The 12,566-nt window shown below is 44.5% G+C and overlaps 1 protein-coding gene across 1 annotated transcript in view; it reads right to left on the bottom strand.

The window, feature by feature from the left end:
- The window catches only part of LOC113444091 (stimulated by retinoic acid gene 6 protein-like), a 49,512-nt gene extending 46,149 nt beyond the window's left edge, over positions 1-3,363 (bottom strand). Inside the window, exon 1 of the mRNA XM_087926333.1 lies at positions 3,105-3,363. Coding sequence (XP_087782459.1) covers positions 3,105-3,127 — 23 coding nt within the window. The 5' untranslated portion in view covers positions 3,128-3,363. The remainder of the gene's footprint in view (positions 1-3,104) is intronic.
- Between the last annotated feature and the right edge of the window lie 9,203 nt (positions 3,364-12,566).

The following is a 12,566-nucleotide window of genomic DNA, read 5'->3' as shown; positions in this document are numbered from 1 at the left end:
ACTAACCAACTTTATGGCTCTAGTATATTGTTTGGAGTATTCATATACTTATTTCAAGATGCAGAGATGGCATTTATTATGTAAGTGACACAATGAAGCTTTCAGCAAAGTACAGTGGCAGAGCAATCAAAAGGAAATAATTTGCATTGGAGGGGATCTATGAGTAATAGTGGCACAGAATTACTCTCAGTCCAAAACAAACAGGGCTTGGTTCACGCATTAAACTCAAACTCATACTTTAGAATTTGGCAATACAGCTGAACAGCTCATGACTTGTTTCTCAAACTTCCTCAGTCCTACCTGAACATGACCTAAACAAATTCATTTCTCTTCAACGTAAGTTTTCACTTTCACTGGCAATGCTAATAAAACCAGAAGGCTTTTTAATCTGATCCTCAGGTAGAAAAGAGGATTTTGGTAGTTACCCATTTCTTCCATCTAATATGTTTTTTCTATATATTCAGTTATATGTGTGAGAGGTTGTCCATGTATGTGTGTACAGCTGTGTGTGGGAGAAATATGTGTATTTAATTTTATTAAGAAAATCTACATAGCACCCAACTCTCCTCCTAGAAAGCTTACATTTTTTTTAAAAAAATCTACTACATAATAAAATCCATAATAAAACTCTTACCCCACTGCCCATGATAGCAACAGCACAATCAACAATCAGATGAACCACTCCATTTCCATTCCAGCTTGAACTAGCCAGTCCTTAACAATTTGAGGCATCATTTTAGAATAGGAATTGACTTTTCCCAAGCTGGAATTTCAGATCATGCCGTTTGTTTGATTTTGGTTTAAATGAGATAGGCACCAGCGACATGGCAGTGGGAGCAGTGATACTCCTAAAAAATAGCCAAGGAAAATTACAGCCCTGCACCTACACCTCCCGCAAACTCACAGACACAGAGAGGAAATGGGTCACATGGGAAAAAGAGGCTTTGGGGCATTGCTAACCTGGCGCCACCTACTGGAAGAGGGGAGAAACCATTTGAAATCTGGACAGACCACAAAAATCTATTTTAAAAAGCTATATGGTTTGATGTGATGTGTGAATCCAGCTGGTCTACACTTATTTATTTTGACTTTTGGCAACAGGGCTTATATAGTAACAGCAGATTTGGTCATTTTTCTATGATTCTCTGGCACAAGGTTTTCAATGGCTTTTTTCTGTCCGAAACTTTTTATAAATATTGGCCATTTTGTGTATCCATTAAACAACTTTGTATTCAGTCCCTAGATATTGCAACCTGTTAATAAATTCAATTTCACTCTCAAAGATGCACAACCTGCTTTTTGATCCATTCTTCAGGACACTAGGATTTAGTCAACAAAGGGTGGTTAAAAGAATAACTAGCTTAACTTAGCTAGTATAAATCTGGGCAATATGCTGACAAAAAGATATCAAGCTATAGAGCTTGATATCTTTTTGTTCACTGTGTAGCAATCATATTTTAAATAGATAATTTGGGGGTGTCTTATTATATTATCATACAGGTAGCCCTCAACTTACAGCAGTTCATTGAGCGAGCATTCAAAGTTACATGTCACTGAAAAAAAGTGGCTTATGACCATTTTTCACACTTCGGATTGCAGCATCCCCATGGCCATGTGATCAAAATTCAGATGGTTGGCAATTGGTTCATATTTATGATAGTTACAGTGTCCCGAGATCATGTGATCTGCTTTTGCAACCTTCTGACAAGCAAAGTCAATGGGGAAGCCAGATTCACTTTAAAAACTATGTAACCAACTGCAATGATTCACTTAACATCTGTTGAAAGAAAGGTTGTAAAACTCACTTAACAAATGTTTCATTTACGAACATAAATGTTGGTCGCAGCTCAACTGTGGTCCTAGCTCAAGAACTACCTGTACCTTTACAGATAATCAGAGTTGGAAGGGACCTTGTAGGTCATCTAGTCCAATCCCCCGCCCAAGCTTTCTTTCACAGCATAATTTTTTTTTTCCGTAATTTATGCTGGTTTTACTATTTGGGTAACTTGTTTTTCACTTTTTCTTCTAAAAATTAGTCTTTTGCAAATCTTGTGTTTTAAACTTTTAAACAGCTTGAAGATCTCTTGGATTGTATCTAGAGCCGGATTAAAGGGGGTGGGTGGGGGGGAGACACTGTTTTAACACTGGTACAGCTAAATTTAAGCCTGCCTCATCATGGGCTAAGAATGGAATTAAGGCAGTCAAGAGGCCCAGCAGAAAAAGAGAGGGGAAGAAACAGGTGTGCCAGAGCTTATTCTTACTGGGCTGCTGCAAATGGGGCAAGGAACAGCCCTAGGGTTTTCCTGGAAGATAGTCAAAAAACTTGGCCTGACTTCAAATAGAGATAGGAACAGCGCATCGAAATTCACACTCGAAAGTGCTGGATTTAGATAAGGGGTGGCGGTGGGGAGGGGAGTCTCTTTCTGACAGGCCACCGGCCAGGAGGAGGGAGGGCCCTTCTCCAGCTTTCCTAAAACAAAAAAATGTTCCCTTCATTAGGGAGAAACCTCGGAAAGAGTTAAAAGCCTCTCCCCTCCCCTCAATTGTTTCAATTGCACGCAAGGCGTGAAGAGGAGACAGTCAGACAGGCAGAGAGATAAACACAGAGAGAGAGGGAGGGAGACAGACCGACAGACAGAGTGAAGCAACAGGAGTGAATGTCCTCCCGTCCGTTTTTATTTCGTAATAGGGCGCTGAGGCAGATCTCAACTCCACATCCTTTGGAGATTTGGGAGGCGGCTTTTTTTTTTTTCCCTCGCTTTTCTCTCTTAACTCCCCCTTCCCCAACTTCGTTCTTTAACCGGGAGGGGAGGCCGTGGGATGAGGCGTTTCTGGTTTCGGCTGCACGAGCGCCGTCCCCCTCCCTCAGCCCCGAACCCAAAAGCACCCCCACCCAGCCTTCAATCTCCCGGCCGCGCTAACTCAATCCAAGAGATACAAAGCAGCTGATCGGAAAGGGCCGGTGGCAACTCGCGGCGCTGTCTTCCGTCCCAGCTTTTTCCCACTAACGGAAATCCGATCCAACTTTCTGGATTTAGCCTCCACCACCACCCACCACCCCCGCTCCCCTTTCTAGATCTGCCTCGATCGCAATGTCGACTTACTCGAATTCCTCGTCGTCGGCCATGGCTGGACCGGACGGGGAGATGCAAGGTTTGCAAACGGTGACGCGGGTCGCTTTTCTAGATGAAGCGGGCCGATGCTTCAAGTCCGAAGTTGGTGCGCTCTCCGCCTTAGCAACTTTAAGCTCCCGCTGCGTTTCTGACGTGCAAATGGTCGCTTCGGGCGGGGTGCCAGTCAGTTGAAAGAAGGTAGCGGGGCGTAGTCAGGCATCTTCGATGAAAACGATTTCCTCTTCCCTCCACCCTCTGGGATTTCAAGGCGAGTTGATGGCGGGAGGGGGGGAATCGGGGGAAGAGTCTGGTTGCTTCTCCACGGCCCAGAGATCTTTCGGGACGAGATGCCTCCTGCAGATAAGCCTTCCCCAACAGGGCCCCTGCAGATGCGTCCGGTTGTAACACCCATCATCCCCAGCCATGTACATATCGTGGACGGTCACGGCAGGACGGACATGTGTTTTTATTAAACTAACTACAAATCAAAACATATTCACACCCGAGAGCGCTAAAATGACGATTGCAGAACGATAACAACAAAATCATTTTTAATGTGTTTCTGCTGGAAGGAAGAGGGATGGGCTCTAAGCAGGAATTTCAAACATCTCTTTAGAATTGCTTTTAAAAATAACAGAAAAATATAACAATTTTAAAAAACTTAAAAAATAGAAAAATGCAAAGTATATCAGAGTTATAATTCTGTATAATATCTACATATTATTAAAGTACATATATATTTCTAACACATTTGTATATCTTATCACTCATCTTCAACCTACAGTATAAATGAGTTCCATGTTTCATATTTGTCCATATGTAGGAAGTTAGCACCCACCCCTCTCCTAGAAGAACGAAATATTCTGGGAAATATTAAAAAGGCAGAATATTATATTTCCCTTGATGAGAAATGGAGAAACATGTTTTTAGGCAGGAAGCAAACTAACTCTTAATAGCCCCCACCCTCCTCAATAGCCCACAGCAGATGTCAGTACTTAAGAAATAAAGAGATGGCTAGGTCTGTCTATTCATAAGCAAATATCCTCACTTAAGATCCTTCCCGGCAAAGCCATTAAGCCATAATAGGAATTGCCCAAAGGCCCTTCATTACACCACCCAGCAAGATTCAACCAAGCTTGGGACTCAAAAGACAACCTACAAAGTTACCCCTGTTTGACAACCAGTCAGGATACATTTCTTGCCACAGAAACAGGATGCAAATTCAAAGTTATAAATCTCTCTCCCTCTCTCACCCATGTGCTCTTTTTGCTCAGGACCTCAAATCATGTGGTCCTGCTGTCTACCATTAAACTGTTGGAAGTTAAAACCCACCCCTATCCTAGAAAAATGAAATGTTTTAGGATATATTAAGAAGGGACGCGGTGTCTCAGTGGCTAAGACACTGAGTTTGTCGATCAGAACGGCTGACAGTTCGGCGGTTCGAATCCCTAGCACTGCGTAACAGAGTGAGCTCCCGTTACTTGTCCCAGCTTCTGCCAACAAAAGCATGTTAAAATGCAAGTAGAAAAATAGGGACCACTTTGGTGGGAAGGTAACAGCGTTCCATGCACCTTCGGCGTTTAGTCATGCTGGCCACGTGACCATGGAGACGTCTTTGGACAGTGCTGGCTCTTCAACTTTGTAACGGAAATGAGCACCACCCCCGGAAACAACTAGCACGTATGCGTGAGGGGAACCTTTACCTTACCTTGAAAAGGCAGAATATAAGAGAAATAGAAACTCAGAGAGGCAGAAACACCCCCCCACACACACACCTTTTTATGGACCATTAAGGCTTGAGCCATTCTATTCTACATAACAAAGTTCTACCTTTATCAAGCAAAGCCATTCATTGTACCACCCACCAAGACGCAACCAAACTTTCACCCAACTAAGCCAAAGTGAACCCTACAGAAAAAGGGAACATGGGGAGCTATAGCTTGAGGGCCATGGCAAGAACCTTCCCTAGAAGACTTGCTCGAAGCTTGGGATGAATGGCAGGTGCCGGTCCTGGCCGGTATGAACAAAAGGAGAGCGAAAGAGATGTGCAGGAAATGGGCTTCGCTGAGGGATGACACAGGAAGTCAAATTTGGCTAAATAAGGATACTTAAAAGAAAAGGGAAATATACAAACAGGGTCACATGGAGTTTTTTGTTCATTTGTTTGTCTCTTTCTCTGTCTTCTAAGCCACCATGTGCTACATTTGTTAAGATCTGTGCCTTCCCTAATTGAACTGAGATTTATGGTGGGAATGACCAGTGTGTGTGTAAACCTGAGAGTTCTGTTTTCCTTTTCTGTTTTGTTTTCTTGTCTTTGCCTGTATATGTACCGTGTTTCTCATAAAATAAGGCCGGGCCTTATTTTTTTTTTGACCCCTGAAAAAACGGCTAGGCCGTCTTTTCGGGGGTGACTTAATTTCCTCCTCCACCTAGAGCGGCCCATACGCACGTACCTCTCCACAAGACCATTTCTATCGGCTGACAAAAGCTTCCTTGAAGGCAGAGTTCCCAGCCGCTTCAGGGCGAGGCATGGCTGCCCATGTCCCCTCGCCTTTCGGGCAGTCTCTTTCGGGTGATGGAAGCTCCCCAAATGCAGTCACAGCCACTTCGATCGGCCGGTAGAAGCGGCCTTGTGATGAGTGCACACACACACTTCCCTCGCCGCGAGGCCGCTTCTATCGGCAGATGAAATCTCCCTTGAAGACAGAGTCCCCAGCCGCTTCGGGGCGAGGCATGCCTATGCATCAGGTTACCAACTGCAAACTCAATGCAACTGCAAACTCAATGCAATGTACATATGCTGTTGTCAGAATAAATATCAGACGACCCCAAGATTCCCGCTTCATTTATGCTTCCTGAACCAGCCGCTCTTCTTCGTCCACTCAGATAGCCCATTCCCCGCCCCCCGCCTCAATTTCCCACTGCAACCATTTGGATCTCAGGAGGGTAGCTAAAGAAGCTTTTGTCTTCTCCTGTCCCACTCTTTTAAACTTCTCTCTGCAGCCTTGGAAATCCTCTCCTGGCGACTCCATCCCAGCTCCAATCCTGTTTAGTTTCCATCCTAGACAAGCCCCCTCCCAGGTGCACTCTGGGAATCCAAGGCTTGTTTCCTTCCCCCCCCCCATCTCTGACTTGAGCAGAGCAGGCACTGGGGTGGGCAGGGAGGGGGTGGAGTGGAGGGGCTCCTGGGTTTTTTGCCTGAGTTGGGTGAAGATCATCCTGGTGGCCCCAAAAGGTGGTCTTTCAGATTGCTTTAATGATTAGCAGGACACTTCCCTGAACCCCCAACTCCCTCCAGTGGGGAGCACGGCGTCTTGCTGGGCCCGGGAGAGATGATGGCTGCATTCCAGGGGAGAAACACTCCCCCGCCCCCCAAAAAGCCCCTTGGGGAAACATAAATGAATGAATAAACTCAAAGTGTCTTGGGACAACCCCCCTCCCCAGGTAAATTGCACCAACAAAAGAGAGGTGGCAGAAGAGCAGGGACCTTCAGGTTCAGAAACTCCGGTTAAGCACAAGCTGCTACTTCTTTCCTTCCTGCTCTCATTTCACGTTGCCTTTGATCACAAAGCAGATCTTAATGATAAACAACCCTTTTGTAACTTACCAACTGCATCCCAAATCCCAGCCGCCACCCCCAGGGGAACCACAAAGCAACACCCCAATTTATTAAAAATCCACCATTTTAATAAAAATAAATAAACCAAGCCATTTATTTAAATACAGGAACAATTTATTCAAACACAGGAACAATTTATTCAAACACAGGAACAATTTATGCAAACATACATAGGAACAATTTATTCAAAAACAATTATGTCATCTTCTTCTGGAACATGGTCATAACCCTCCAAAGCCCCCATCTCTTGTGATTCCATTGCCTGTAAAGGAATTCGTCCCAATCGCTGATGTGTAGCAATAGAGGTCTCCTTAAAGGAGTATCTCTTGTCCATGTATCCTGCTCGTAGTGCATTGGCAACACAGGTGTCAGTGATGGTATCCCATGCCTTCTTCACCCAACTCACAACCTCTGCCAGGCTAGGCTTCACAAAGTTTCCTCGTTGGTTTCTCTCCATGCGATTCTCAATATAGTCATTGATTTGTACCTGCAGATTGTCCTTGAATGGTTTGTTTACTGCAATGTCCAGGGTTTGGAGATGTGCTGTCATTTCTGCTGGGATCATTATTTGATCCACTCTTCTTTGTGCAAGGAAACGCTTCATGTCTTTGGCACGGTGAGTGCTGGCTGCATCCCATGTCAACATGACTCTTTGGCCACCTCGCACAACAAGTGGCAGTATTAACTCAATCCACTTCCTTATAACACCCTGTGTGCACCAAGCTTTTTCAGTTTCAAGCACATAAGTCCCTGAAACACATTCAATTTTTTCTTGTTTGCCCTTGGCAATGACAAGTGGTGCTACTTTTATCCCATCCAGGCGAATGGCCAAGATGCACGTAATACGTGCACTTTCATATCCAGGTGATGAAATGTAAATTGACGAGGCACCCCTCTTATCAATTGTTGTTTGAGCCTCTTGGCCCCCCAAAACTGCAGTCTCATCCATCGCAATCATGTGAGAGACATAATATTTGGAGAAATCAATGGCATCAACAAATGATTTAAAAGCAAGTGCCCGTTTGACAATTTCAGCATCTTCTAGCTTGAAGAGCGAGGAGGATCTCCTCAGAGACAATTCATATCACTGAAGGAAGCCATCCAGCCAGCAATGAGAGGCTTTGAATTCTCCTTGTGTAATTTCAAACTGTGGTGCCATTGCAAGAGCAAATGCTTGAATATCAGCCCTGCGTACAACCAAAGTCTTTGCTCTCCTGTCAGCAATCCATTGAGAGAAGGTGTCTTCAAGTTCAGGATATAATGGATGCCGACCTGATCCACACCTGCGCTTCTTGGCATTTCCCTTCTGCACCTGTTGACTGAAGTTATCATACTCAGCTCTCCATTTTCGGACGATACGGAGATGCAACATATTCTCTTTGCAAAAAGCGGTCAGATTCTTACCACGAGAATCCTCCACGATTGCTTTCTTGGATTCCACAGAGTAGCTCTTTCTTTTTAAACTCATCTTCTCTCTAGACCAAAATAAAAATCACTTTAGATCATTAACTCAATTAATCAATTAACCCAAACACATTAAGCCACTTGGGGGGGGGGGTGGCTGGGGCATGCAGTTGGTAAGTTACAAAAGGGTTGTTTATCATTAAGATCTGCTTTGTGATCAAAGGCAACGTGAAATGAGAGCAGGAAGGAAAGAAGTAGCAGCTTGTGCTTAACCGGAGTTTCTGAACCTGAAGGTCCCTGCTCTTCAGCCACCTCTCTTTTGTTGGTGCAATTTACCTGGGGAGGGGTGTTGTCCCAAGACCCTTTGAGTTTATTCATTCATTTACATTTCCCCAAGGGGCTTTTTTGGGGGGCGGGGGAGTGTTTCTCCCCTGCAATGCAGCCATCATCTCTCCCGGGCCCAGCAAGACGCCGTGCTCCCCACTGGAGGGGGTTGGGGGTTCAGGGAAGTGTCCTGTTAATCATTAAAGCAATCAGAAAGCCCACCCTTTGGGGCCACCAGGATGATCTTCTTCCAGCTCAGGCAAAAAACCCAGGAGCCCCTCCATTCCACCCCCTCCCTGCCCACCCCAGTGCCTGCTCTGCTCAAGTCAGAGATGGGGGGGAGGAAACAAGCCTTGGATTCCCAGAGTGCACCTGGGAGGGGGTGTGTCTAGGATGAAAACTAAACAGGGTTGGAGCTGGGATGGAGTCACCAGGAGAGGATTTCCAAGGCTGCAGAGAGAAGTTTAAAAGAGTGGGACAGGAGAAGACAAAAGCTTCTTTAGTTACCCTCCTGAGATCCAAATGGTTGCAGTGGGAAATCGAGGTGGGTGGGAAATAGGGCTATCTGAGTGGACGAAGAAGAGCGGCTGGTTCAGGAAGCATAAATGAAGCGGGAATCTTGGGGTCGTCTGATATTTATTCTGACAACAGCATATGTACATTGCATTGAGCTTGCAGTTGCATTGAGTTTCCAGTTGCATTGAGTTTGCAGTTGGGAACCTGATGCATAGGCACGCCTCACCCCGAAGCAGCTGGGGACTCTGTCTTCAAGGGAGCTTTCGTCTGCTGATAGAAGCAGCCTCGCGGTGAGGGGAGTGTGTGTGTGCGTGCGCGCTCGCCCCGAGGCCACTTCTACTGGCCGATCGAATCGCCCGAAAGAGACTGCCTAAAGGCGAGGGGACACGGGCAGCCCTGCCACGCCCTGAAGCGGCTGGGGACTCTGCCATCAAGGGAGCTTCTATTGGCTATCAGGGTATTCTAGCCTAGGCTACCTGCAGGTCACTCCTAAAGGCAAGTTTTCTCCCCATCCCCCCCTTCCCCCCCATTTCTCTTCACCTCGTGTAGTTCTAATGAACGATGTGAGAAATGGCGAGGAAATGCATGGTTTAAATAGGCCTAAATTTTTGGGGTGGGGCTTAATTTCACCTCATGCCTAGAAATCATGATGGGACTTCCTATTGGTGGAGGCCATATTGTTGGAGAAACACGGGTATATGTTTAAGTCTTTGTGCACCCTCGAAGTAATTGTAACTGTAAAATGCCTCCAATCCCCCCCCCCCCAACAAAGACAAGAATTTAAAATTGTTCACAGAAAGAAAAGAGTAAACTGGCAGAATTTGCCTTCCCTCCGTTTTGCTGGGCCCACCAAACTGAGTGAAGAGGGCGGGGAAAGAGAGAGAAGGAAAAACCCTCTGTTAAAATTCTTCCTTCCCTCTATACCTTAAAGTAACAACCCAAGCTTGTGGGAGAATGTTTTAAGTTCATTTACAGAAAAAATTCAGTCTTGCACTTACTATATGTGTTTAAATGGTTTTACATGTTCATCTCTTTCCTGAAGCATGTGAATCCAGCTCCTTTTGTTCCATCTGTGATATCCCCATATTACCACCAGTTTATCCTTCTGGTAACTGCAATATTGATATGTTGTTTTCTCAAACCCTGACTGCAAGCTATCTACCCCTCCTACTCCACCACCACCACCACCCCATCTCTTATTCTCCTACAATGCCCTGCCTAACCCACAAAAGCAGGGAGGGGACCTTGTTCTTATGTCTTTCAGCCTTGCAACATGCGGAAACCTTCCATCCATTTGAGCAGGGGTCACCAACCACCGGTCCCCAGACCGGTACCGGTCCGTGGATCATTTTTTCCCAGGCCGCAAAGCTTGGGCACTACCCTCTTGTTTCAACGGCACTTCCAGGTTTTCGGTTGCTTCTAGGTTTTCGGTTGGAAAGTGCTTCCGGGTTCAGTTGGAAAGCGGCGTTTGAGTGCTTGCGCCTTAGTTTCATCGAAGTGGGCGGCAGCTTTGAACAAAGAGCCGTCCCAATGGCGGTGGAGTCTTGCGTTATTCAGGTACCGGTCTGTGGAAGAATAAATAATCGTGAAACCGGTCCCTGGTTCAAAAAAGGTTGGGGGCCACTGTATTTGAGCCAGGAATTGGCTTTGGAATTGGATCCAGTCCTCCACTGAAAGTCATCACAGCAACCAGAGTGGAGCAGACCTTCCCAAGTCTGACTGACCACCCTTACCACCAAGCCAAATCTAATGCCACCCAGAGACATGAAGGAGAGGATACTGAGATGGATCAGTGAAGACTAAAGACTCTTTTTCAATCCCCCAGAAGACAGCTGGAAAGATTATGTGGGGAGGGTGGAAATTCATTGTAAATGTTTCTTCCTTGTCTCCTTTCTATTGTAATCAGTTTAATGTACACATGTAAGGATTGTATTTGAGAGTGGCTGGCAAAGCAAGTTCTGAACACCTTGGACTTCTGTTTTCTGGGAGGGAAATTTGTCCAGCATGTTTGTATTGTCTGTATTGTAAAAATAGCTGCATACACAGGCACACACACAGAGATACCATTCAGAATCAGATTGAATCTATCCCCTTCACTTACCTCCACACAAAGCTTCTCCTAGATTTGGTGGTTTTTGTTTTGCTCTGTGGTACTAAAGCCCAAGCAGTCATATCTCCTTGCTAATCCCCTCAGACAATTGACTCACTTGAAGAGATAGCAGAAAAGAGACCTGCAAACCCCAAGCCCTGACTGTGACTCACAAATGATGCTGCCGACTTAAGCAGGTTATGTTGCACTGGTGGCCTCATGAGTAGGTGTCCCAGGGCTCATGGTGTGTAATTTTTAAAAATACTAAAATCTGGATTGTGCAATGGCTAACCTCAATTTGGCCTCACAAAACTAAGAGCTAGGACAGGTGGAAATGAGCAGCCTGTGATTTAAAGAAAAACCATGGCTATGAAGAATTTTGTGCTTGCTTGCTTGCTCGAAACACGACTGTAAGCTCACAGAAAGTGCATCAAACATCTGTAAATAATTGGCATAGAAAATGGGATACTGTAAATTTCTTTCCAGAAATTTCCCCCTGGCTGCTAGACTTTCATGGTTGAAAGCTTTTGGGAGCCAAAACAGGAACCCTTTTCTGTTGTCTCTATCAATGCTTTCCCCTTTGCATCAGAAAAATTAAAAGCACCCATCAACTCTCCCTGATCAGATCAATTTTTAATTTTTTGCCAGAATGTTTCCATCAGTGTCTTTCTCCCCACTTAGAACTGAACCCAGAAGGATATTTCTTCCAACAAAACCATCTTTCCAAGCAATCTCTATGTTTCCAGTGTCTTTCTTCCCACTTGGAACTGAACCCAGATGGACATTTCTTCCAAAGTCTACATCTATAGGCATACAAAGTCTACATCTATAAGCAATCTGTTGATAGGTGGCAAGTGTAATCAGGTCTTCATTCAGTGAATGGACCATATATTTAACTTTCCAATGCTACAGTATCAATCTCTTGGCCATAGCAAGAACAAGGAGTATCCATTTACATTATTAGGTTGTCAAATTCCATGTAATAGGTAATGTAATTCAAGAGAATACTATCTTCTGAAATTTTAACATTTGTTTCACGCTCACATTTTTTATATTCTGCTGTTTTCCAAAAATGGAGCATTGTAAAAACATGTGCTTTAAAAAAAGCATCATCCTTATTACATCTCCAATAAAATGCTTTCTTAGACGGACCTTTTCCTATAAGTTCAAAATATTTTTTGTTATATAAGTTGTAGCTTACGGTTCATTGACACTCTTGATATAAAACTTAAAACATTTCCCCATTTTGTCCATCTTGACAGCAAAATACATTTTCCACATTATTGGGAGAGGTTGGATAAATTTCTGATTTAGCTGCAGTACATGAAATTGGACATGATATGAAAGTACCACAATTGTTTTTGTTATTCCTTCTCAGTGAATAGCATACTCTCTAGATTAGAACAATATAGCCAAATAAGTTTTGAGCTCCCTTTTCTCAAGAGAGCATCATTATGATCCCAATATTCCCTACAGCTAATCTGTACAGATGATATAGTCT

Source organism: Pseudonaja textilis, chromosome 2 (assembly GCF_049901715.1).
Source record: "Pseudonaja textilis isolate UNSWEBS1 chromosome 2, rPseTex1.2, whole genome shotgun sequence".
In the NCBI taxonomy this organism is placed as follows: Eukaryota; Metazoa; Chordata; class Lepidosauria; order Squamata; family Elapidae; genus Pseudonaja; species Pseudonaja textilis.
This window is presented reverse-complemented; position numbering and strand designations above follow the sequence as displayed.